Source organism: Aotus nancymaae, unplaced genomic scaffold (genome assembly GCF_030222135.1).
Source record: "Aotus nancymaae isolate 86718 unplaced genomic scaffold, 86718_ANA_hifiasm-v0.15.2.pri h1tg000067l, whole genome shotgun sequence".
NCBI lineage: Eukaryota > Metazoa > Chordata > Mammalia > Primates > Aotidae > Aotus > Aotus nancymaae.
The window spans coordinates 8,534,534-8,556,461 of record NW_026988482.1 but is presented as its reverse complement, the minus strand read 5'-3'; the positions used below and the strand labels follow the sequence as shown (position 1 = coordinate 8,556,461).

The 21,928-nt window shown below is 43.0% G+C and overlaps 1 protein-coding gene across 7 annotated transcripts in view; it reads left to right on the top strand.

The window, feature by feature from the left end:
• Positions 1-1,334: 1,334 nt before the first annotated feature.
• Positions 1,335-21,928, top strand: part of MASP1 (MBL associated serine protease 1) — a 74,010-nt gene continuing 53,416 nt past the window's right edge. For 3 of the 7 annotated variants that reach the window (XM_012470864.3, XM_012470861.3, XM_012470866.3), the window contains exons 1-2: positions 1,519-1,628; positions 7,215-7,446. In XM_012470864.3, coding sequence (XP_012326287.2) covers positions 1,624-1,628; positions 7,215-7,446 — 237 coding nt within the window. In that variant the 5' untranslated portion in view covers positions 1,519-1,623. Of the gene's footprint in view, positions 1,629-7,193; positions 7,447-21,928 lie in introns of all 7 variants that reach the window. The other 4 variants (XM_012470860.3, XM_012470865.3, XM_012470863.3 and 1 more) reach the window with 4 other exon arrangements.

Genomic DNA, 21,928 nt, shown 5'->3' with positions numbered 1-21,928 from the left:
ATTTTCCAAAGGAAGACACAGAATCAGATACATTAGGTATTGTGCCTAAAATGCACAGCTGTCTTGGGTAGAAAGGAAAGATTACAGCTAAACTTTGACTCTGAGTCTAATCTTCTTTTCAGAACGACTCAAACTGAGTTTCTCTATGAATGCTATATGTGTGCATTTGTAATTTCATATGCATTATAACATGTTAACGAAAGGCAGTGTAATACGGTGGCTAACACTTCCAACTCTGCCTCCAATACTTTCCAGCTGTGTGAACTTGTGAAAGTTACTTAACCTCTCTGGGCAATTTCCTCTGAAAATTGAGAATATTACCAGCCTGGTATACAAGATATAAAGATGACTGAAGAGAATGCCTACATTGAGTGCTCGGAGCAGTGCCTGACACACAGGGCTCAATAACTGTTAGCTTCTAGTGCTAGTACCAGTGGGGAGTGATAAATGGATGATCCTGTCAAGCTGCATGTTCTCTCTGAGCCTTAGTGTCCTCATTTGTAAAATGAATATTACAGCAGGACCCTCACCAGCTTGTGAAAGTAACTGAGGTAATGTTTGCGCCTAGCACCGTGTCTAACACAGACGAGGTGCACAGTCAGACTTGAGTTTTACACCCAGACGTGCCTCTCCCTATCCAGTGTTGGTAGTGGCTGTTGTGGAAGGGGTAATTTTCTTATTATTCAGCTCATCTTAGATCTAGTCTTGATTTCTCCACAGCCGTGGGTATAGACATGTATACAGGCTCAGGTCTTTCTACCCTCCTGGGGCAGTGAAATCTCTTGCTGTGATAGGCACTTTCTGGGCTGGATTAGAACCCGGCACACTCCAAGCTGGTAAATAGTGCCACAGGTATTGCTCATGGGGAAGAACAACCACCCAGCTTCAGGATTTGGTGACCCCCAATTCCGGGACAGTGACTCTGTTCACAGGAAAACCTGTCATTGTGACTCTGATTGCAAGAAAACCTGTAGTTATTTGGGGCTCTGCTCACAAGGAAATCTGTAGTTATCTGCAGACAGACACTCTGGGATTTAGACCTTTTTTTTCTTCTAGTGTAGGTGCTAGAAATGCCTTCTTGGTTGTTTCTATTTAATTGATTTTCTTTCACGGGTGTCCTGAAGAAAAGCAGAAAATTATAGTCATCTGGCAAAAAAGACTAAAAAGAAATTAGACTTTGTCCCCTTCCACTCTCTCTCTCTCTCTCTGTGTACACACACACACACACACACACACACACACACACACAGATACAAATACCTGTTTAAGCCCCTCTGTTATTTCCTCTCAAGGGCTGAAGTCAGCCACACAGGATAAAGGAGGGAACGGAAGGAACAGATCTTTTCGGGAAGAAGACAGATTTTGTTCTGTCAGGTTCCTTGCAAGAGCAAGTCAAAGCAGAGAGAGAGGAGAAAGGAAAAGCCAGAGGGAGAGGGGGAGAGGGGATCTGTTGCAGGCAGGGGAAGGCGTGACCTGAATGGAGAATGCCAGCCAATTCCAGAGACACACAGGGACCTCAGAACAAAGATAAGGCATCGCGCACACCACGCCGGGCACGAGCTCACAGGCAGGTCAGGCTGGGAGGACCAAGGCCGGGCAGCCGGGAGCACCCAAGGCAGGAAAATGAGGTAGGTGCCAGGGGAGGAGAGGGCACCCTTCCCTGTTGGGGACCCGGTGTCAAATAGCAGGGAGGATCTGACCTTGTCACTGGGCAGACTCACCTGCGAGTCCTGCGTGTGGTAGTGAGGGGGTTTCTCATCCATTCTTGGGGCTCTGAGAAGGGAGCAGGGGGTGGACTGGGCGCCTTCCCCAGGACTCCAGGAGACACGCAACTTGAAACGGGAGACTTTGTGCAAATCCTGCTCCGGACGCTACTGAAGCTCGGATTTCTCCCGCCGCCTGCACAGGGCGCTGCCTGCTGGCGAATGTGACTCTCCTCCTGTTCACCCACAAGGCTGATCTTTCAGGTTCCTCCTCTGGAAAGAGCATTGCTTTCTGTGTTCCAACACTTTGTGAGTTAGATATGTGCTTGTGTGTTTATTCGTTCTGACCAGAAAAGAAACCAGCTTCCCGTAGCTTGGCTCTGTGATTTCTTAAACCTTTACAAGTTTGCCAGTTAAACCTCAATTTAGAAAACTAAAAATCTGTCCCCATTTTACAGTTCCCTATAAATTTTCTGCATTTCTCATTGAAATCAGAGGCAGCTGGTGGCATGAATCAGGCTATGAATTACACCAAATGGCTCTTAAAGAGATATCACACTTAAAAAAATAATAAAAGATTTTAGAGTTCTGAAATCAAGAACTTCAAATTCTGATTGGTTTTAAACTCTTTAACCTTCCTTATTCCTCACTGTACATGACACTCCTTACCAGGCATTTCATACAAGTTTTTTCCTGCAAGTCTGAAAACCCAACCACCCTAGTTATTTTTATTACTTAAGTGCTAATGCTGTTAAACACACACACATACATGCACACACAAACGCTCTACAGATGTGTAAAGTCCCTAAACACCTCTTTTACTATTAATTTTCTTTTCAGTTGGGAAAGTGTTTTTATTTGTTTCTCTTCTGCAAAGTAACCTAGCAACTTTTCTGAGTCTGAGACCAATGAGAGGCTTCACACTACATTAACTCTTTGAACTCCAATTACCTGTGGTTCAGAGAGGTAACCCAGTCCTTAAAAAGTTAGTGCAATAATTCTGTTCTTTTTAAATCCATTGTAATTTTAAACCCACCATTAAACTTCATTTTGCTTTCTCCAAAATAAATGGGATTTATGTCCATCTACGTGGAATGATAATCTCGTTTATGTGTCAACAATCTGGTCAGAATCCCATCTTACTATTCAGTGCTGCAACCACATCCAACTACAGTTCTGTATCTCTGCACATGCTCATCCCAAACCTGGAGCAACCTTCCCCTTTATTTTCCACCTGGAAGACCTGATTGTTCAAGCTGTCACAAATATCTCTTTCTCTCTCCCGACCACCATCTTCCAGAGTGAGCATCTCCTCCTTTGTCCTTCGTTCTGTCTCTGTCTCTTGAAGCTGCATCTCTTACTGTCTTTGTAACATCTCCTTATTTAAATGTGTACCTCCTTTTACAAATCTGAGTGCTCTTTAAGGTAAATGATCTATGTCTTCATCTTTGTATGACCAGCACCTAACATAATGTCTATTTTCTACTAGCCATTCAATACGTATTTGTTGAATTGAATTCAATTTTTGAATAGCCAAGCAACTACTAGAAACGTGTTCCACTAGAAAAGTCTCCAGTAGGTCTTGCCTCACATGTTCACAGTATTTCAGTGTTTGTAGAGCACGTTCATGAGTCCTGTCCCATCTGGTTTTCAGATTCTGGATGAAGGAAGGATTTAGGGATAAGTGGTGGGTATAAAAGCAGTTAAGCAACTTGCCCAAACCACACTGATGATCTTGGAAAAGTCAGATTCAGATTTGGGTCTCTGGGAATCCAAGTTCAGGTTTTTTTTCTACTATATTCCACTAGACTTTCTGCCAAGTGTCTTATTTTACACTGACGGCTCTTAATTTTGACTGTGCATTAGAATGATCTGTGGTGCCTTAAAAAATGCCAGTGCTCAGGCCTCACCCCCAGACCAATTAAACCAGAATCTTCTGGGGAAGGACTTTGGCATTAGTATTTTTAAATTTTCCACATAAAGCCATGGGTTTTTACATTATTTTTCACAGGATTAATTGCTTTGGCCAGATGCCTGGGCATGATATGGGCATGGACCCAGCTTCTTCTGTGAGCTCTTGTTATTCCCTTCTTCTGTTGAAGTTAATTCACCATATGGTATTGAGCATGATGTGACATCTCTTGGGGTATCCTTTTCATCATCTGTCAAATTAGGGCGCTGTGTAAGGGATCTGTGCAGTCCCTTCCAACTCTTCAGTTCAAAAACGGAGTCTTGGTGTTGTGTGGGTTGAAATGAGGGGCGTGTACAGGGAGTGTATGGAGAAGTTAGCAAGTGCCATTCATGCCACAGTCACAGATATATGCGGGCATGTTTACGCAGTCCTGCTAGCCTGTTCCTGCAATGGGCCCTAGAAAATCTCAGCTCTATATATTACTTCTGACATTTCAGCAATGTAGCTAAACTTTTTTATTAGTCAGAGGATAGATAGCAGGTGTTGGGAACTATACAGCCGGTGCCTGGTATATAAGAAGCCAAAAACATTCAGAGTGTGACGAGGAATGAAAGCTGCCACTTATATTCTTCAATTTACACGAGAAGGAAGCATATGCTCAAGTCCATTACGTGAAGGGAGATATTTGTTTCATATGTTTGAAATCGTTTTGAGATGCAAACAAAAGTAGAAGGGAAAGCTTCCTGGGCCTTCCTCCCACGCTGACCAGTTGCCTACCACACATGGCACCGGACTTCTGGGCTAGTCAGGGCTGTCTGCTGCCAGTCCTCGACAGAACCCGCCTCAGGAGGCTCAGTGTCTCTTCGATGTCATCTGGAAAAAGCACACATGGAGGAAATTGACCTTTCAGCCTTGCATAATTTGGGTGTCGCTATAATAGGGAAGTTTGGTTTAGGAGCCAAAGCTCATTCCTAACTCTTGCTTTTCGGGAAGCAGCGCCATGGAATAATTAATCATAACCAATGCTTGCCTAGGGCTGGAGAGTTAACAAAATACTTCCCAATCCTCCTTTACTCTGATAGCAGCGCCGTGGGAAGTCGTTATCATTACAACTTAACGGATGAGGAAACAAGACCTCCCATGACTTCCTAAAATGGAAAGAATAAATAAAGTCAAAGCTGGAGCTGAATCTAGCTCTTCTGACCCAGGGCCACTGCCCTTCCCTCCTCAGCAGGGCTGAACCTGAACTCCCAGCCCTGTTAACACTGATTCATTTCCTCACCAAAACATGGAATGCCTAGGCCCTGCCAACTGGTTTTTTTGACTTAGCTTTCCAACTAATTCACGGGTTAACTTGGACATATGCCTTCCCTTCCTTCTGCTTTGGGGGCCCTCCTTCCACAGATTGGTTTAAGAAAATATTGACATTGGCTATGGGATTAAGACATTTTCTTTTCTTAATAGAATCTCACATATGGCTATTGTAGAGACCTTGAAAAATAAATAAATACATGTATTTTCTTTTTATTGAAAAAATAGTACATGGTCCTTCTTGACAAATGTAAACATTTCATATGCACAAATAAAAAAATATTTACATTCCCATTTTGGAAATAAGTGCTGTTAATACCTTGGTGTATATTTTCAGACCCTTTTGTACTTGCCTATTTACCATTTATGTAAATATTACTGTGACATAGCTACATAATCTATGTATGTAGTTATCTTGCTCTGTTTACATACCCAAACATTCATATGTATGCGTTATACAGATATACGCATCTGAATACATGGGCATGCTGGGTACTGGAGGGAGACAACTTCCTGATTAGCAAAGATATAATTGTTAATCTGAAGATGCTGGTATGGTTTCCCAGCATTGACTTTTTAAGCTATCTAAGACTCAGGCCCCACTTTCATTGATTCATTCATTTATAATCTATTATATGTCAGACTCTATACTAGGACCTTTATATACATCATCTTTAATGCTCATAGGAGCCTTATAAATTAGATATTATAGTCTCCATTTTACATCTGAGGAAACTAGGGCTCAGGGAGACTTGTTGCCCAAGTTTTCACAGTCAGTAAGTGGAAGAATTGAGACTTCAATCCAAGTACGTTTCACTCCAAAGGTTGTGTCTAAAGCAGTGCAATGTGATGCCCACCATAACAGAGGGATGTGTAGGGAGCTGTGGCATGTGGAGGAGTGAAAGGGTACTCCACAGCTGGGAAGCTCTGAGCTGGATGGTGGAAGATAAGTAAGACAGTGGAGGATATGTAAGTGAGGAGTGAGCAGAGCACGTGCAATGGGACTAAGGCATGGAATGGAAGGAAGGGCATGGCATGCTCCCAGAATAACAGGGCTCACAGGGCTGGCTACTGAGATGAGGTGGGAAGGGCAGATCAATCAGATCAATCAGATCAAAAGGGTCTCATCAGCCATCCTCAGAGCAGAAGCTTTACCCAGCAGGCACAGTAAAACAGCATGGTCACATCTGTGTTTTAGAAAATCAGCTTTGGCGGAAGACTGCTGGTGGATGGGTTGGGGATATCAGTTAGGATGCTCTAGCAATAAGCCATATGAGAAAATTTAAGCTATGTAATTAACTGCAGAGGAGGAGAAATGGAGTTCCAAAACATAGGAAGCAGAATAAGTAGGAACTGGTGACTATTGACGCTGGGGTAAATGAAAAGATGAATGGTTAAAGTTCGGGCCCAGGAACGGGTTGATGGTAATACCATTAACAGAAATCAGAAATGAGAGCAGGAAATGATTAGGAGAGGAGTGATGACTTTGGGATGATTGAGTTCAAGGTCACCGGACCTCACAGGGGAAGCGGTCTGTTAGACAGATGCCTGGTGTGGTGAATACTGACTGACCAGGAGGGCTTTGACCAGCCTCGGTCATTCTGCCTCATTATTGCATCAGCCACGGTGATGTGCTCTGTAGGTTTTATTGAATTTTCCATGTCTCTTTTGCAACTCCTCATCAGTCCATTATCTCTGATTCCTACAGGAATAAGTTGTAGGTTTTTGATCCTTTTACCGAGAGGAAGAAAACTTGCTTTGCTCATTCTTTTTTTATTAAATATTCTGCATACCTTGACTGAGTTTGTGGTAAAATACCATTTTCAACATGTTAAATCAGCTTAAGGTACTACAGATTCCATCAATGCGTTTAACCCTCATCCCAGCATTGCCATGTTATTATCATTTACTTTTTAGAGAAGAGAATCAAGAGTTTATGATTCTTAAATGAAGCTGAACCGAAGAGATATCAGCTTTTACCTAATTACGAAAGTTACATTTTCAACAGTAAAATATGTGTCAGACTCCCAAACACAATACTTTCTGGGAGTTTAACTTTAATACTATTATCAGAACTTTGAATGAACAAAAACAGAAGAAATCTTAGAAATCATATAGTTACCGTATTTTCACAATACAGACTGGAGAGGCAAGGTCAGAAGGGGAAAAGTAATTACGGCAGGCCGGAGACAGAGACATGCTGAGATCTTGTTCTCCTAGCTGTGACTGAGATGAATGGTGGGGGCTGTGTTTATAAATGTAAGTAGACCTACATTCATGTCTTTCAGGTGGCTGCTTCTCTATCATGCTCTGTGCTTCTCCCTGTCAAAGGCTTCAGCCCATACCGTGGAGCTAAACAATATGTTTGGCCAGATCCAGTCGCCTGGTTATCCAGACTCCTATCCCAGTGATTCAGAGGTGACTTGGAATATCACTGTCCCAGATGGGTTTCGGATCAAGCTTTACTTCATGCACTTCAACTTGGAATCCTCCTACCTTTGTGAATATGACTATGTAAAGGTGAGAATCCCGATGTCCCCTAACTGGGCCAGGCTCTCTGCTGGGAGTTAGACAAGGCTGTATGAATTAGACCCTTCCAGGGTGGCATGTAGTGAGGGAGACACACAACATCACAATGGCATGGATTCAGGTCAAGGTGGAAAGCTAAGTGCAAGCTGATGGGTAGAACTAGAAAGGTCCATGAAGGAAACTGAAACTGATGGAGTATGACTCAGCCCAACACCACATCCCTTCTTTCTTCCTGTTCTCAAAGCCTTTAGTGTTTCTACCAACCTCTGTTTCAAGGTCACCTTTAATTCAACAAGCAGAAAAGGGCAGAGACCTCAGAGTAGGCAGTAATCATAGAAACAGAACCGTAATTATGTCCCAAGTCGAGGCATTAGAAAGCGTTGTCCAATGTCCCAAATAATGATCAAGTATTTGGGAAGTGCAGGGTAAGCAGTAGTAAAGAGAAGGAGGTGAAGCTGGAAGGGTGGGTGGAGGTGAGATTCTTAAGGGCCTTGAATGTCAAGCTAAGGAGTTTGCATTTTATTAGCAAAAGGCGTGGGTAGGGAGGGAGGGTCACTATCAGAAGTAGATGCAAAAAGTAAATATGAGGGAAGAGCAGGATCACATCAAAACAACATACCCTGGAATTTAGAGGTAGGTTGTCTAAATCCCCCCAAAATATTCCATGGGTAGGAAGCTGTTCTCCTTTTGAAGTGAGGCTGAAAAAGGTCAGAATATTTCTAAGGGATCAAGTTTACTGCAGTTACATCTAGTTAAAAAAGATGTGGAGACCAAAGAACCTACCTTCTAAGCTCTCCAGCTTCCTGGAAGATGTTCTCATCAAACAACTCTAGAGTATTTAGATATTTTTAGCATTTTAGTATTTTTAGTGTTTTAGCAATTTATATACACTCATTATTCCATAGCCAGTAATTCAACATGAATTAACCTTGTATTAGTCAGAATATTTGGTAAATAGCAGAGAAGTGAGTTTACAAGATACTTTTACAATTATAATCTCATTCAAGCTTTAAAACAATTTTAAGACAGGAGCTATGATCCCATTTCACAGGTAAAAAAAAATAAAGCCGGGAAGGTTAAGCAACTCACCCAAGGTTGTACATCTGATAAGTGATGAATTAAGGTCTCAAACTCATGCCTTGTCTTTTTGAATCACATGCTCTTTTGTCTACACCAAAAACTCCCAAGCTATTCTCCACCAAGCCTAGGACACAGCAGGGGCATACGAAGGCACTGTGCTTCCACTCATTTTATATGTAGGGTGTTGTCATTGCATACGTTGAGTCTGTCTGCAATGTCCCATCTACAGTAGGTCTCTGCATCTAAGAATTTTCAAAAATTGGTGTTCCATGGCACTGTTTTTTAAACTCAGCACTACTGATATTTTGAGCTAGATAATTTGCTGAGAAAAGCTATCTTGAGCATTGTGGGATTTTTAGCAGTATCCCTAGCTTCTACCCTAACTAGGTGCCAGTAGCAACTCTCCCCAGCCCCACCAGTTATGGTATCATAAACGTGTCAAGATGTTGTTCTGTGACCCAGAACCACTGCTGTACGGGATGATGCCCTCTTAGAATGCCCTGTGCTAGGGACAGTGGAAATACTAGGACACAAAAGATCTGGTCCCTTAAACAGAAAGATGAGCCTTGAAAATAGTCATTGCACAGATAGAACAGTGATGGTAATAAAAGACTAACTGATAAAGATTGAGAAAAGATTAAAAGGTTACTCTAAGAGATAATGTGGATTGGTACTCTAGATGCAATTTCTATAAATTCATTAAAAATAGAACCAGTGTCTCAGGGTTGCAAGGATCAGCCGGGGGTATTCACTGAGGACATGAATATGTATCATCCTAAACTGAACTTTCTGACAAAAAGGTCAGTTATGCCTTCCAGGATAAGAGTATTATCCAGAGTTAAACTCCAGGATAAGTCAGATTAGCGGATGGGTGTTTAGATTAAGTGAAATCTCTCAGCCCATTCCCCCAACTAATGTCGGTCATAAAATGGTGGCATTCTTTAATATTTTGGTTGAAGAGTGGTCTTAACCAGAAGAAAAGTTACCAAACATTGGTTTAATATGACAATGAATTCTCTGGATTTAGATAAGGCTAGATATAAACTTTCTAACCATATTTTCCTCCACTCAAACACGTCAACCATCTAGAAATTTTGTCAGTGCAAATAGCTTTTATTGATACTGAGGCTCAAGATCACAGAAATTATAGAACTTTTTTTCTCGGTAGTGATGTAGCGATGACTTCTTCTCATAATTTGCCCCCTCTTCTCCCCAAGATTTGACTCTTAACTTCATATTCATTGAGCAATTCTTTCTCTTAAGTTAGACTCCTTTATCAAGATGATAAACACACAAGAGAGGATTTAACTCATTTCTTTGCTCCAAATAAGTGGAGTCTCCCAGCAAGGCAGATGAAGCAGCTGACATAAAGCAGAATTTTATTAATGGGAAAAAAGTGATGATGCTTTTCAAGTGCAATAATAAAATCTGAAGACCTAACACTGAATTAAAGACATCGGAATATATTTCTATCCAAAGCTTGGCTTTCTTGGCTAGAGAATATTCTGGAAATTGGTGGATGGTTTCTATCTAGAATGGTGAGGCTCCTTTACGAAACCACAACTAGATGGACATGGGCCCTCTGGAAGGGGCAGCATGGCCCTGGCCTTTTACATGGAATTCAGGAAATGCCTTTTCTAGTCCCAGATCTGTCACTAATTGCCCAAATGACATGGAGTGGAGAAGAATATTATTTTACAGCACCCTCTCTGCTCCAAAATTAGACGACCTCTGGGCATAACAGAGAAGTAGTCTACTTGAGGCAACTTAGGGACTGAGCTGCCTACCTGAAGTGCCCAGCAGTCCTTGCATCTGTGAGGTGGGACATTTTTCCAGTTCCTTTGAAAGCAGAGATTAATGTGGTGGGAGCGGGAAGTGAGATTTCTCCACTTGTGCTTGCACAGCTGACTCTCTTCCAGAATGCCACCCTAATGTCAGCATTAGCCTCCTGCACAGGTTCCAACATCCAGGGAGCACCAGCAGGCCTCCCCCTGCAGAACACTGCATGCTGCTTGGCTGACTGCTGGTGCTCAAGTGGACACCACCCTGTGCCCCTGCCTACACAGTTGCCCTCCTAGAGTTGAGAACTCACAGAATGTCAGGCTGCAGGGGCCCTCTGGGGACACATCTCATCTTAAGTTGTGGTTTTCAAATATGTTCTTCCCATTAAACATTTTTTCCCAGAAAATCTTCAGTGAGGCCCAATATAGAGAAGAGACAGAAGTGAGCTGCTCTAGCTGAAGGTGGCTCTGCTTGCTCATCATCCTCCTTGGTTACCTTGAAGCCCCTTGAGGGACTGTGGCTTGAATCTCACTGCTCTGGCCACATTCCTATTGGACAGAAGAGGAGATCAGAGTTCAGAGAGAGGATGAGCAGTCTGCCTCTGAAATCTCAAACCCAGAAGTATTCTACACTTAGCTGAAACCCATTGGCTTTGTCTAATTGCCTACCCAACGCTAGCCCCTAGAATATATGCTTTTTCTGGCTATAAATGGAAGAAAGGCTCTTCCCTTTATATCTAAATAAAAGCACAAATATGCCATGTGGCCCCCAAGTAAGTCCATATTCCTCTCCAAAATTATATTTTTTCCTCTGTTCAATGAGAGGGTGGAATGAGATGATCCCCAGGGTCCTTTCAATTCTGGAATTATAATCCCAATCCGCCTGGCCAGACCTTCCAAGATAACCCCACCAAACCCTCATTATCATAGTCAGAATTAACACCAGAAAACAGAAATGGTATGTTTACAGCAGCTGCTTCTCAATGTCGCATAGCTGCAAGCGCTCCAGTAAGAGCCTGACGCCTGCTGGGGATGCCTTGGTGGCATGTCATCCGAACAGAACTTGTAAACATATAATGCCAACACTGTCCTTTACCAAACAACTTCAAATATCACTGACTTGCCTTTGGCAGGATAAAACTCCCTGTTTTGAGGCATTTTTGCTCTGGGACTAAATTCCCCTCCCAGGCCTATATAGGAGTGGGTTTAAGAATCCTTCTAACTCACAGGAATATTTTCCAGCTCAGCCCAACCCCACAAACTGCCCTTCCCACCCAGGCCCATCAGGGCAATGATGATGGAACTGCTGATACTGCACATCAGTAGCCTGAAGAAAGCAGGACCCCCAAGTCTGTGGTCTGGATATTCACATTTATCAAAATCCCTCTCCTGCCTGATTTCCCACAGTTCTTGGTCTTCAAGACTCAGGCGCATCTGCACAACAGCATCTGCTTCCTTGGAATGTGGCTGCGATGTTGAGATTCCTGTAGTGCATGGATGAGGCATACAAATCAGGGCTGGTTAATGCTGCAGGCAAGAGGCAAAGCACAGATACTGGTCAGGGAGTCAGCCAGCCTGGGTTCTGGGTGTCATTCTATACTCACTAACCTTGGGCAAATGACTGCACCTAGAAGGGACTCCGTTTCCTCCTCTATCAAATACAAAGGATTAAACCAGATGGTCTCTAAAGTCCACTTTGCCTTGATATTCTGTGCATCTAAGACCTTAGAAATTATGATCCAGGCTGGGCATGGTGGCTCACGCCTGTAATCCTAGCACTTTGGGAGGCTGAGGTGGGTGGATCACCTGAGATCAGAGGTTTGAGACGAGCCTAGCCAACATGACAAAACCCCATCTCTACTAAAACTACAAAAATTTGCTGGGCATAGTGACACACACCTGTAATCTCAGTCCTAGGGAGGCTGAGGCAGGAGAATAGCTTGAACCTGGGAGGCCAAGGTTGCGGTGAGCCAAGATTGTGCCACTGCACTCTAGCCTGGGCAACAAGAGCAAAACTCCATCTAAATAAATAAATAATCAATAAATCATGATCCAACTCCATGATCCTTATGTTCCAATGACCCAGAGAAGGGCCATTCATTGGTCAACATCATGCTTGTATCAGAATTTACATCTTAGGATTCTTAGTCTTTTCTTCTGTTTATTTAACAGATTAAAAAACAGTGAAGCCCCATCTTGTGAATGACTAGGTTTTTATGTTGTAATATAAGACAAATATTGGTCTATAGTCAAACTTACCCTTTAAAATCCCTTAAATATTGTAAAGCATTATCTTTTAGATGTCCAAAAGAGCATTTTTTTTCCAGAAATGCAAGAAATTTAAGTTCCTTTGGCTGAGCACCAGATGAAGTGGTCAATTTATACTTACAAAGAAACCACAAAGCTATGGTTATGGGCCGAGTTTAGATAGTTAGAAACCAGAACTACCAAGAGAGAAGCAGATTACACATTCCATTTTCAAGTTCATTTCATGGCATCTATTCACTGTAAAAGGAAGCAAGGATCACCTGCGTTTGGGTTGTACTCTCTTTTTTTCTCTTTTTGTCACCATATGTAATATTTCAATGGCATCTGTTAACGTGTTTATATAATACAATGCCACTGTTCTTTTAACCCTATATCCTTGATGTAGTCAACATTTCTTCCATCCTTTCCACTGTAGGTTCCTTAGTTCCAATTCTTATTCCTCTCAATGAGTCTATTGCAATAACTTTCTATATGTCTACCAAATGTCAGCCTCTCCCCATCTAGCCTACCTTCTATGAGTATCCAGAGGGTCTTCTTCGAACATAGCTTTGATTTTGCTACTCTAAAAATCTTTCAACGGCTCCCCAGTGTCTGTGGAATGAAGCATAATAATCCTAGTGAAAATCTACCATAAGCTGGACACTATGCCAAAGACTGAGTCTGCAAAGATCAGGAAAAGGAATTCTTCACAGTAAAACAAAATGTAAAGTCCTCAAGGAATTCACACTTCCATAGAATATGATGAAACGTGTGTGTAGTTAATAAAGCCAGACAAAGTAACACAAGGGGTATCAGTCAGTATATAAGTTGGGAGTGGTCATTTTTAGATGGCCAGGGAAGGCTTTGGAAATAGTTGATGTTTGAGATTAGTCTTAAGGAGTAAATAAGAATTTGGCAGTGCAGTTCCCTAAGTAGGATTTCTTAGCAGAGCTACCATCAAAGCAGGGAGGATGAGGAGGTGGGGAATGATGTAAAACTGAGAATAATCAGTGTTGGCATGTTTTGGGGAGATGTAAAGCCCAGAAAGATTATCTGAGGGTGAACTGAGAAATGGTCAGTGAATTTGGGTTTAAGCCTGTGCACCAAAGTCACAAACAAGTGGTCAAAGTTTGAATTAATTTCACAGATGGATCTTGTCGGCCAGTCTAATATTATTAGCTTATACTATGTTTTGAGGGGGAAAAAGAGAAGGAGAATTATGACAACATAAAATTTCTGATCTCACACAGCAATCCACATTTCCAAATTCTCTAAGAATATTAGAAAATCTGGCAATTCTGGCAGCTTCCTGCCTTCCAAGAATCAGTCAGCACCAGGAAGAGGTGGCCGTGTGGGTGGAGTCCCCACCATTCCCTGTAGCTTCCCCATGCTAATGCTTTCCGGCCTCTTAATGGCACCATTGCTTCTCTTACATTAAAGAAAGTGAACCATTTTTTCCCAGTGTCCCTACCAAAAGTAGGAAAGTTGAAAGTTCCCAAGAAAGACACATATATCAGGAAAAAATTCTTTGCAGAGTGAAGAATATCCCTCTGTATTTAACAAGCAAAGCGTATTTCTGTCTAAAGAATTCGAAGCAGCTTGTTTCACTCATTTGTTTTCTGCCTGACGTCTTTTAGCATTTGAGTCTAGGACCTCCAATTAGAAGCTGTAATGAGGCAGAGGGGTGGGGCAGTGGAGTTGGGGGATGTGACACAGTCAGAGGTATGCTTAAGGAAGGTCAATCTGGAGTTATGGGAGGGATATCAAGGGATAGCAAGTCAAAAGAAACTGGAGCTGCTGAATGAGGCCACTGAGGTGGCTGTGCTAAATAGACTGGATATGACTGTGTTGAGTGTAGTACATTTCAAGGAAGCCCACGGGCCTCTTGGACAGCTATGGAAGAGCAGGTAGGATGTGCAGAGGTAAACTCCACAGGAACTGGCTGCGTGTGGGAGAGGAAAAGGAGGAATCAGAGGCTTTAAGCCGCAGTTATGACAACATATTATGACAGCTAATATGTTTACACAGAAATGGAGATTCAGAACATGAAGATGTGTAGATTTAGAGAGATACGGCGTGCACTGAAGTGCATTGACTTTTGAATACAGCTGAAAATGCTGGTCTAAATTTTGAGACAGAGTTATAAGAATGGGTGTGGAAAGAGCACGGAGATGGTGGTGGAGAGAGGGTTAACACATTGAGAATTAAATTCTGTCTCTGCCACCATCTGAGTGAGGAGCCTTGGCAAACGAAGCTCCTTGATCTCCCTCAGCACTGGTTTCATCATCTGTTGAAAGGAAGAGTTCCTAATGAATACACTGTCTTCCTCACAGGTTGTGGGGGGAGTTGAATGACAGGTGGTCTAAGTGGAATCACAGTTGTGCTCAGTGGTTTTGAGCTCAGACTTTGGAGTCATTCAGACCCAGGGTCAAGTCTTGCCTCCACTTCCTACTGGAGCAGTTGCTTAACCTCACTAAGATTTTCTTCTCCATTTGTAAAATGGAGATAAGAATGATGCTTATTTGACGGGCTTACAGTGAATGCCAGATGAAGAAAATGCTTTAATGACATGTGTCCAACACATCTCTAATTAGCTCATAAATACTATAATAATGGGAATGAAGGCAATGGTATGAGTAATAAAGGGTCTGCCTGGGATCACCAGATGCTCAGTGAATGTCAGTTTTCTTGTCAACTCCGACCCTACCACTGACTGGCTATATATGACCTTGCTAGTGTTACTCAGCTTTTTCTGGCAATTTATGAAAAAGTGCTTCCAAAGCACTATTCGAAAGCAGGAGGTTATTTATTCCTCCTTTGTATTTACCTTATAGAAACACAAACAACACTAATCTATTAACTCATTTGATTCTCATGGAATAAGAAGATCAGGGATTATTGCACCTCATTTACAAAAAAAAACAAGGAAACAGGTAGAAGTAAATTTGTTCAAGTCTCTGCCGGAAAGTCAGGTCTGAATCCCCGGTCTTCTTACTCCCCATGGGTCTGTCTCTCCATGGAGCCTTTCTCAGAATAGGCTTTATCGTGGAAGGGGCCCTGTTATGTTTCCTGGACACGAATTATTCCTAAAGCAACACTCTGCTTGTCAAGATAATTTCATAAAATTTAGTAAAACAGAAGGTTTGAGAGTCCCTATATTGTCTAGATTATGTAAAATAACTTTCTCTTTTATCCTTTGAGAGAAAAAAAAGTTTTTAAAAAATAATAGAAAATGAGTCTGAACTACGGTGAATCGGCAAGTGCTTGTAGTGCATAATTTCTAATGATGAGCTCAAGCTCATTCCCCGCTAGATCGTCAGCCCCATGAGTTCAGGACCTATGTCTGTGTTTTCTCCAGTAGAAAGCACAGTCCTGGGCAGAACAGGAAAAGGCACATGTCTCCTGGCAGTGGAAAGAGCTCTGGCCTAGAAAACAGCTGCTGGCTCCTGCTGAGAGCTTGGGCAAGTCACCTCTTCATTCGAGTCCTCAGTTTCCCCATCTACCCGATGAGGGAACTGAACCAGCTGGCCTCTCCAAACCCTTCCAGTTCTGATGGTCTGTGACTCCCAGTCCAATGCCCCTCCCCTCAGGCCACACTGGGTCAGTCTGTATCCTGCTGTGTAATTGAGAGGTAAGTCGCTCCCAAGGAGGACTCTTCTGACCCCTAAGCTCCTCATTTCTGTGCAATGCTCTGTGTTTACTTAGAACATGCCCTCGACCTTCCTTCTGGCTGAACTCACTTCTACTGCAGTAACTCCACTCATCCTCTGGGAGTGGACCGGGGGCCTTGGCCCCAGAAGGAAATGAGAAATGGGTAAACATTTCTCATGAATTTCAATTGTAGTCTCCAGCGGAATTCTCCCACTCCGGAGACACCAGGTCCCAAACACCAATTCCAGCTGATTCAAAATAATTAGGAAATGAAAATGAGCTTCCTTCAGGAAAGTGTAATGAAAGCTCATTTTATGCAGAAAGTGCAAACAGCACAGGCTTCAGGGTGATGGAAAACAAAAGAAAACTCCCTGTGCTGAGGCAGAGAATGTGGGTGAGTGTGAGGCAGGAATGTCCCAGGTGTGGGTGCACATGGGGTGCACATCTCTGTGCTTGTGTGTATTACAGGTTGCTCTTGAAAACACCTTGGTGAAGAGCAGTGCCTGAATTTACTTTGATATGTTTATAGAGGAAAAAGGCAGGGAAGGAGAGGCATTCATTTATTCAACAAATATTCCTCTAGTGCCTACAGTTTATTAGAGCTTAGGGTACAGCAGTAATTAGAACAGAGAGAAGTCTCTAAAGTGAGGCTTACATTGCACTGGGATAAACAGACAATAAACACTAAGCATAATACATAACTAATTTATGTAGTAAGTAATCTGTTTATGGGCAAAGAAATAAAATAGAGCAGGGCAAAGGGGCTCTGCATGAGTTGAGATGGGGGCTCTGATTTTTTTTGAGACGGAGTATCGCTCTGTTGCCCAGGCTGGAGTACAGTGGCACAATCTCGGCTCACTGCAACCTCTGCCTCCCAGGTTCAAACGCTTCTCCTGCCTCAGCCTCCTGAGTAGCTGGGATTACAGGCACATGCCACCAAGTCCTACTAATTTTTTTGTATTTGTAGTAGAGACAGGGTTTCACCATGTTGGTCAGACTGGTCTCGAACTCCTGATCTCATGATCCACCCACCTCCCAAAGTGCTGGGATTACAGGTGTGAGCCACCACGTCCAGCCCCAGGGGCTCTGATTTAAATATGGTGCTCAGGGTGGACCTCATTGAGAGGGTGACATTTGAACAAAGACTTGAAGCAGGTAAGAAGGTTAGCCATGTGGCTTTCTTGGTGGTAGTGGGGGTACCCTGGGGGGCATTTCAACCAGAGGGAGCATTCAGTGCCCTCAGGTGGAAAGTGCCTGGTGTGTTTGAAGAACAGCAAGGATGGCAGTGTGGCTGGAGGGCAGGAACGCGTGATGAAGACAGAAAGGTACAGGGGAAGCAGGATGGGAGATTGGGAAGCAGGGTTCCTGCTAAATGCTGCCAGGCAATGGCAGCCTTTACAAGCTACTTTCATGCCCCGAATCTCATTTGACCTGATGCTCAGAGGACAGTATTAATGTCCACTTCTTACGTTTGTGAAAACTGAGGCCTGGAGACAGGGGCATGAGTGCTAATAATCAGATTGGGGGTCGGGGACAGGGAATGGGGGAAAAGAGATGTTCATCATTCAACATTCAGATATCACAGACACGAAGAGCCCTCAGAGCATAGATCATAGAACAATCATATAATTAAGAAGTCATCAGCTTTCATAGAACTGGTTTTCATCAAACTGGTTTCTAATAGAATTTATTTAATAAGTTTATGAAACTTAATGATGGCTGGATTTAACAACAGTGTAGCAAAATCCCTGAAAAGCTGACAGCTGGCTCTTACAAACTGGTGTGAGCTACGGGCTCCAGCACACCGCTGCCTGGGGAGGTTTAAGTGACCCCTGAAGTATGAGTGGCAGACCCGTGACGAGAGCTTATGTCACTGGTCCTTATTCCAGCGCTCTTGTAGGATATCTATGCAAAGATTTGAGGATATGAGTTTAGCCTGGGTCAAGGCAAGGTCCTGGGCAGTGTCACAGGAATGCAGCTGCTCACAACTCTTGAAACTCTGCTGGAAGACACTGGTGCCAGGCAGCCTCTTCTGCCCACTCAGCACCAGCCTCAGCACTGCCTTCACCCCCGTCCCGGCTTTGACACACCTGGAGCCGGGCAGCTTCTGCTGCAGAAGAACACAACAACCCTTTGTTTTTCCCATCCTTGGGCTATTTTCCTGTACTGAACTGTTTGGGGCCCGGCCTCCAAGTTGCTGAAGGGATTTGCATGTGAATGAGCTCAGCTCTGAAGTCCCAGAAGGGGTGAGGTGGGGGAGTCTGAGCCATTCTGGGCCAAAGAGAGTGTCAATCCTCCCTGACTCTCCCTCCCAGACACAATTCCCAGACTCTTCCCTCCCACCCCACCCCCAGCCCAGCTCCCTCTGAGACGTTGGGCCCTGCTGGTTTCCCACCTGCGGGATGCCCGCTTCCCAGGCTCTTGGCAGGACCCCTCCCCTGCCAGCTCTTTCTTCTCCCTCTGCTCATGCTGCCCTTTTCTGTCCAGAGCCCTCCAGAGAATGGGCAGTCCTTCCTGGCAACTGTGGGATTCTTGGACTCTTAGGACCTGCCAGCTGTTTCTCTGGCCCCCACCAGTTGTTTCTCAGACCCCCACATTCTTTATGGTGCCAAGTATTTGCATGTACACAATGGGGCTCACCCAGCTCTGTTAGGAGGTTTTCACCCTGATTCACAAGTAAGAACACTGTCCTGAGAGGAGCAGTGCACCTGGGCCCCGGTACTGGCTCAGCCATTGATTGACTTTGAACAAGTCTGTTCCTCCACCTAAGAAAAAGGACAGATACAGACTTGAGGTCTTTTGATGTTCTTTTCAGCTCTCACCTTTGCTCTGGCAGGTGGTTTATCAGCTGTGTGATTCCAATTATTGAGCCAAACCTGGATGTTAGAACATCTGGATGTTGTCTCAGGCCTGCCACTCATAGGCTATGTGGACTTGGGAGAGTCATGTCACCTCCCTGGTCTCAGAATTGCCTCCCTGAAGTGCATTCACTACATGAATGCCATTAGGAGCAAATGAAATAGAGAAGGTAAACATGCCCTGTCAACTGGAAAGTTCCACACAGAGCAAGGAATTATTATCATCATTATTTTTATTACTTTTTTTTGATGGAGTACAGAGAGTTTAAGTAATTTTTCCAACATCTAATTATTGGAGAAGATCATGTATGATATAATAAATTCCTCTTCAAAGGCTTTGGCTTGTAAATTGTCAAGTACAATGAGTTCTGAGATCCTCTCCAAAGAACTAATGTGTCAGCACGTTCAGCTACCCTGTTCTTTGTTCTTTGTTTTAAAGTTTAACTTCCTGGTTCTCTTTGCCCCCTTACCCCTAGTTTTAGTAAACAACTTTCCTGCCAGTTCTAAGCAGTAGTTCACATCTATTCCTCTGGTAACCTGCTTTGATCTGAGTCACATTTAGTTACCTGTTCCATAACCTTCCTTCCAACCAAACTGCTCACCCCACCACTCTGGCTCATACCCCTGTTCCCTTTAAAATAGCCAATTGGAATTAGCCTAGACTGTGCAGTCCAACCCTAGCCAATAGGGGAATAACACAGCATTAGGGGTTTCCTGTGTCAGGGATAAGAACCCCTTCCCCTCCCCTGTTTGAGTGTGCGTTTGCCATTGCTCCATCTGTGAGATGCACCCTTCTATAGAAATAAATTGCCGCCAGGCGTGGTGGCTCACGCCTGTAATCCAAGCACTTTGGAGGCCAATGTGGGCAGATCACCTGAGGTCAGGAGTTCAAAACCAGCCTGACCAACATGGTGAAACCCCATCTTAAAAAAAAAAATCTTTAAAAAAAGAAGTAAATTGCCTTACTGAGAAAATGTATATTTGAGTGTTAGTTCTTTTGTGGCACTGAAAATTTACATATAGCAATCATATAAAAATGAGGTGCCCCAATAAGTAAGGGGTTGCATCCTAGTGAAACAGAAAACCTGCTGAATTGAAAACAATTCACAATTTGACTCATTCTTGAGAAGTCAAAAAGGGGCAGAGACGTTCTTATCGCAACCTTTCCTAAACATCTAAGATCTATCTGTCTTCTCTTTTTCTCTCTCTCTCTCCCTTTCCTTTCCTTTAGGTCTTCATGAACTCTGGACTAAGAAACTCTTCTGTCTCCCCTTAGCCATCCACTTATACCCACCTACTCACTCCTTGGACTTCACAATCACAAAACTGGTCCCTGACATGTGACCCTCCCTGTTATGTGTGTGTGTTTTTTTTTTTTTCTGAGTTTCTTGATGTTTTCTCAGAATTTTACTCTTCACCTTATTTGTTTATGAAGCAAAGATCTCTTTTTCAACTCTGTTGGAACCCAAGGTCTAGAATAATGAGAGGAGGTGACAGAGTGCTGAAGAGTCCCCCCACCGTGTCCTTTGATGACGGGAAGACTCAGAGAAGGAGGGTGACAGCAGATGAGGAACCCTGCACTTTCAGTCTGGTTCAGTTGCCCCTCCTGTGTGCTCCCTTTGTTTTTTGACTTGAACTAACTGATTTTACACCATGAGGTGGAAGCTAGAGGGAAGCAGCTTTGAGCTCGTTTCTTTTTAAATGTAAAAAGAGAGGAAAAGAAAAATTACCTATAGTTCCACTAACCATTGCTAACAGTTACTTTAATTCCTTCTACTTTTTGTTTTCAATGTATACTTTCAACATAGGTATAATTATATCATTTATACTATTTTTTCAGCTTTTTCACTTAATATTGCCTCCTAAGGATGTTTCCATATTGCTGCAAATAGTCCATTACTGTGATAATTAATGGCTGCCTTGTATTTAGAAGTTAATACTAATTTTGAGGAGCCCAATTCGATCTCTAGAGTGAAAAGATTTCAGGGGTAGGGTGTTCTTGCTACAATGATTCAGCAGAGTTTTTTTACTAAAACTAGGTTTTACAAAGAAGTACATAGATGAGACTAGGAGATGTTTCAGAAGCCTGACTAAAGTTTACCCGAGCAAAGATCTTTGTTAATAGCTACAAGGCCCCTTGAGGCCTGAGTTTGGAAATGGTATACTGCTTTTAACATATTGTATACTTGTTCTCAAAGCAAGTCCGTCCAGTCCATGAGCAGCAAAGTTACACTGCAAAATGATCTATGTCCAGAAATGGAAGAGATTATTGTGGGTAATGTTTGCAAACAATATACTATAATCTACCCTAGGGACAAAATAATTCACATCGTTTGCCTATGCAAAATGTACTTTCATCCCTTCTCTCAAAGTTTTATCACTTTAGCAGGTCAGGCTTGAACTCCAGGACTTCATGATCTAAATCAGGTCTAGAGGCAGATGGCATACAAGGGTATAGCTCTTGAAGTATATCTCCTCTTGATCTAGAGATCTTTGAACCCAAAAGAAAAGTCATTTGCTCTCCACGTGCTCAATATCTCCTTGTCTCGGTGAGAGGCGAATAAGATAACCACAATAGGATCTCCATCTAAAAATGGAAAAAATGGGAGGCATATAGCAATTACTGCTCCATAGTAATTCTGAAATTTAGCTAGGTACACGTGGCCAACTCCAGATATCAAGAATGTTCCTTGATTAGAGCCCAGTTCTGCTTCCTGGGAGTGGTGAGAGTGAATCCCCAGTCCATTGCTCTCTGGGAGTGGTGAGAGTGACTCTTGCCTCTGACTTTGACTCTGCCTCTGGGTTCTTAGCTTTGCCTTCTGAGATATTCTTTTCTTTCTATAAGATATAGCCTAT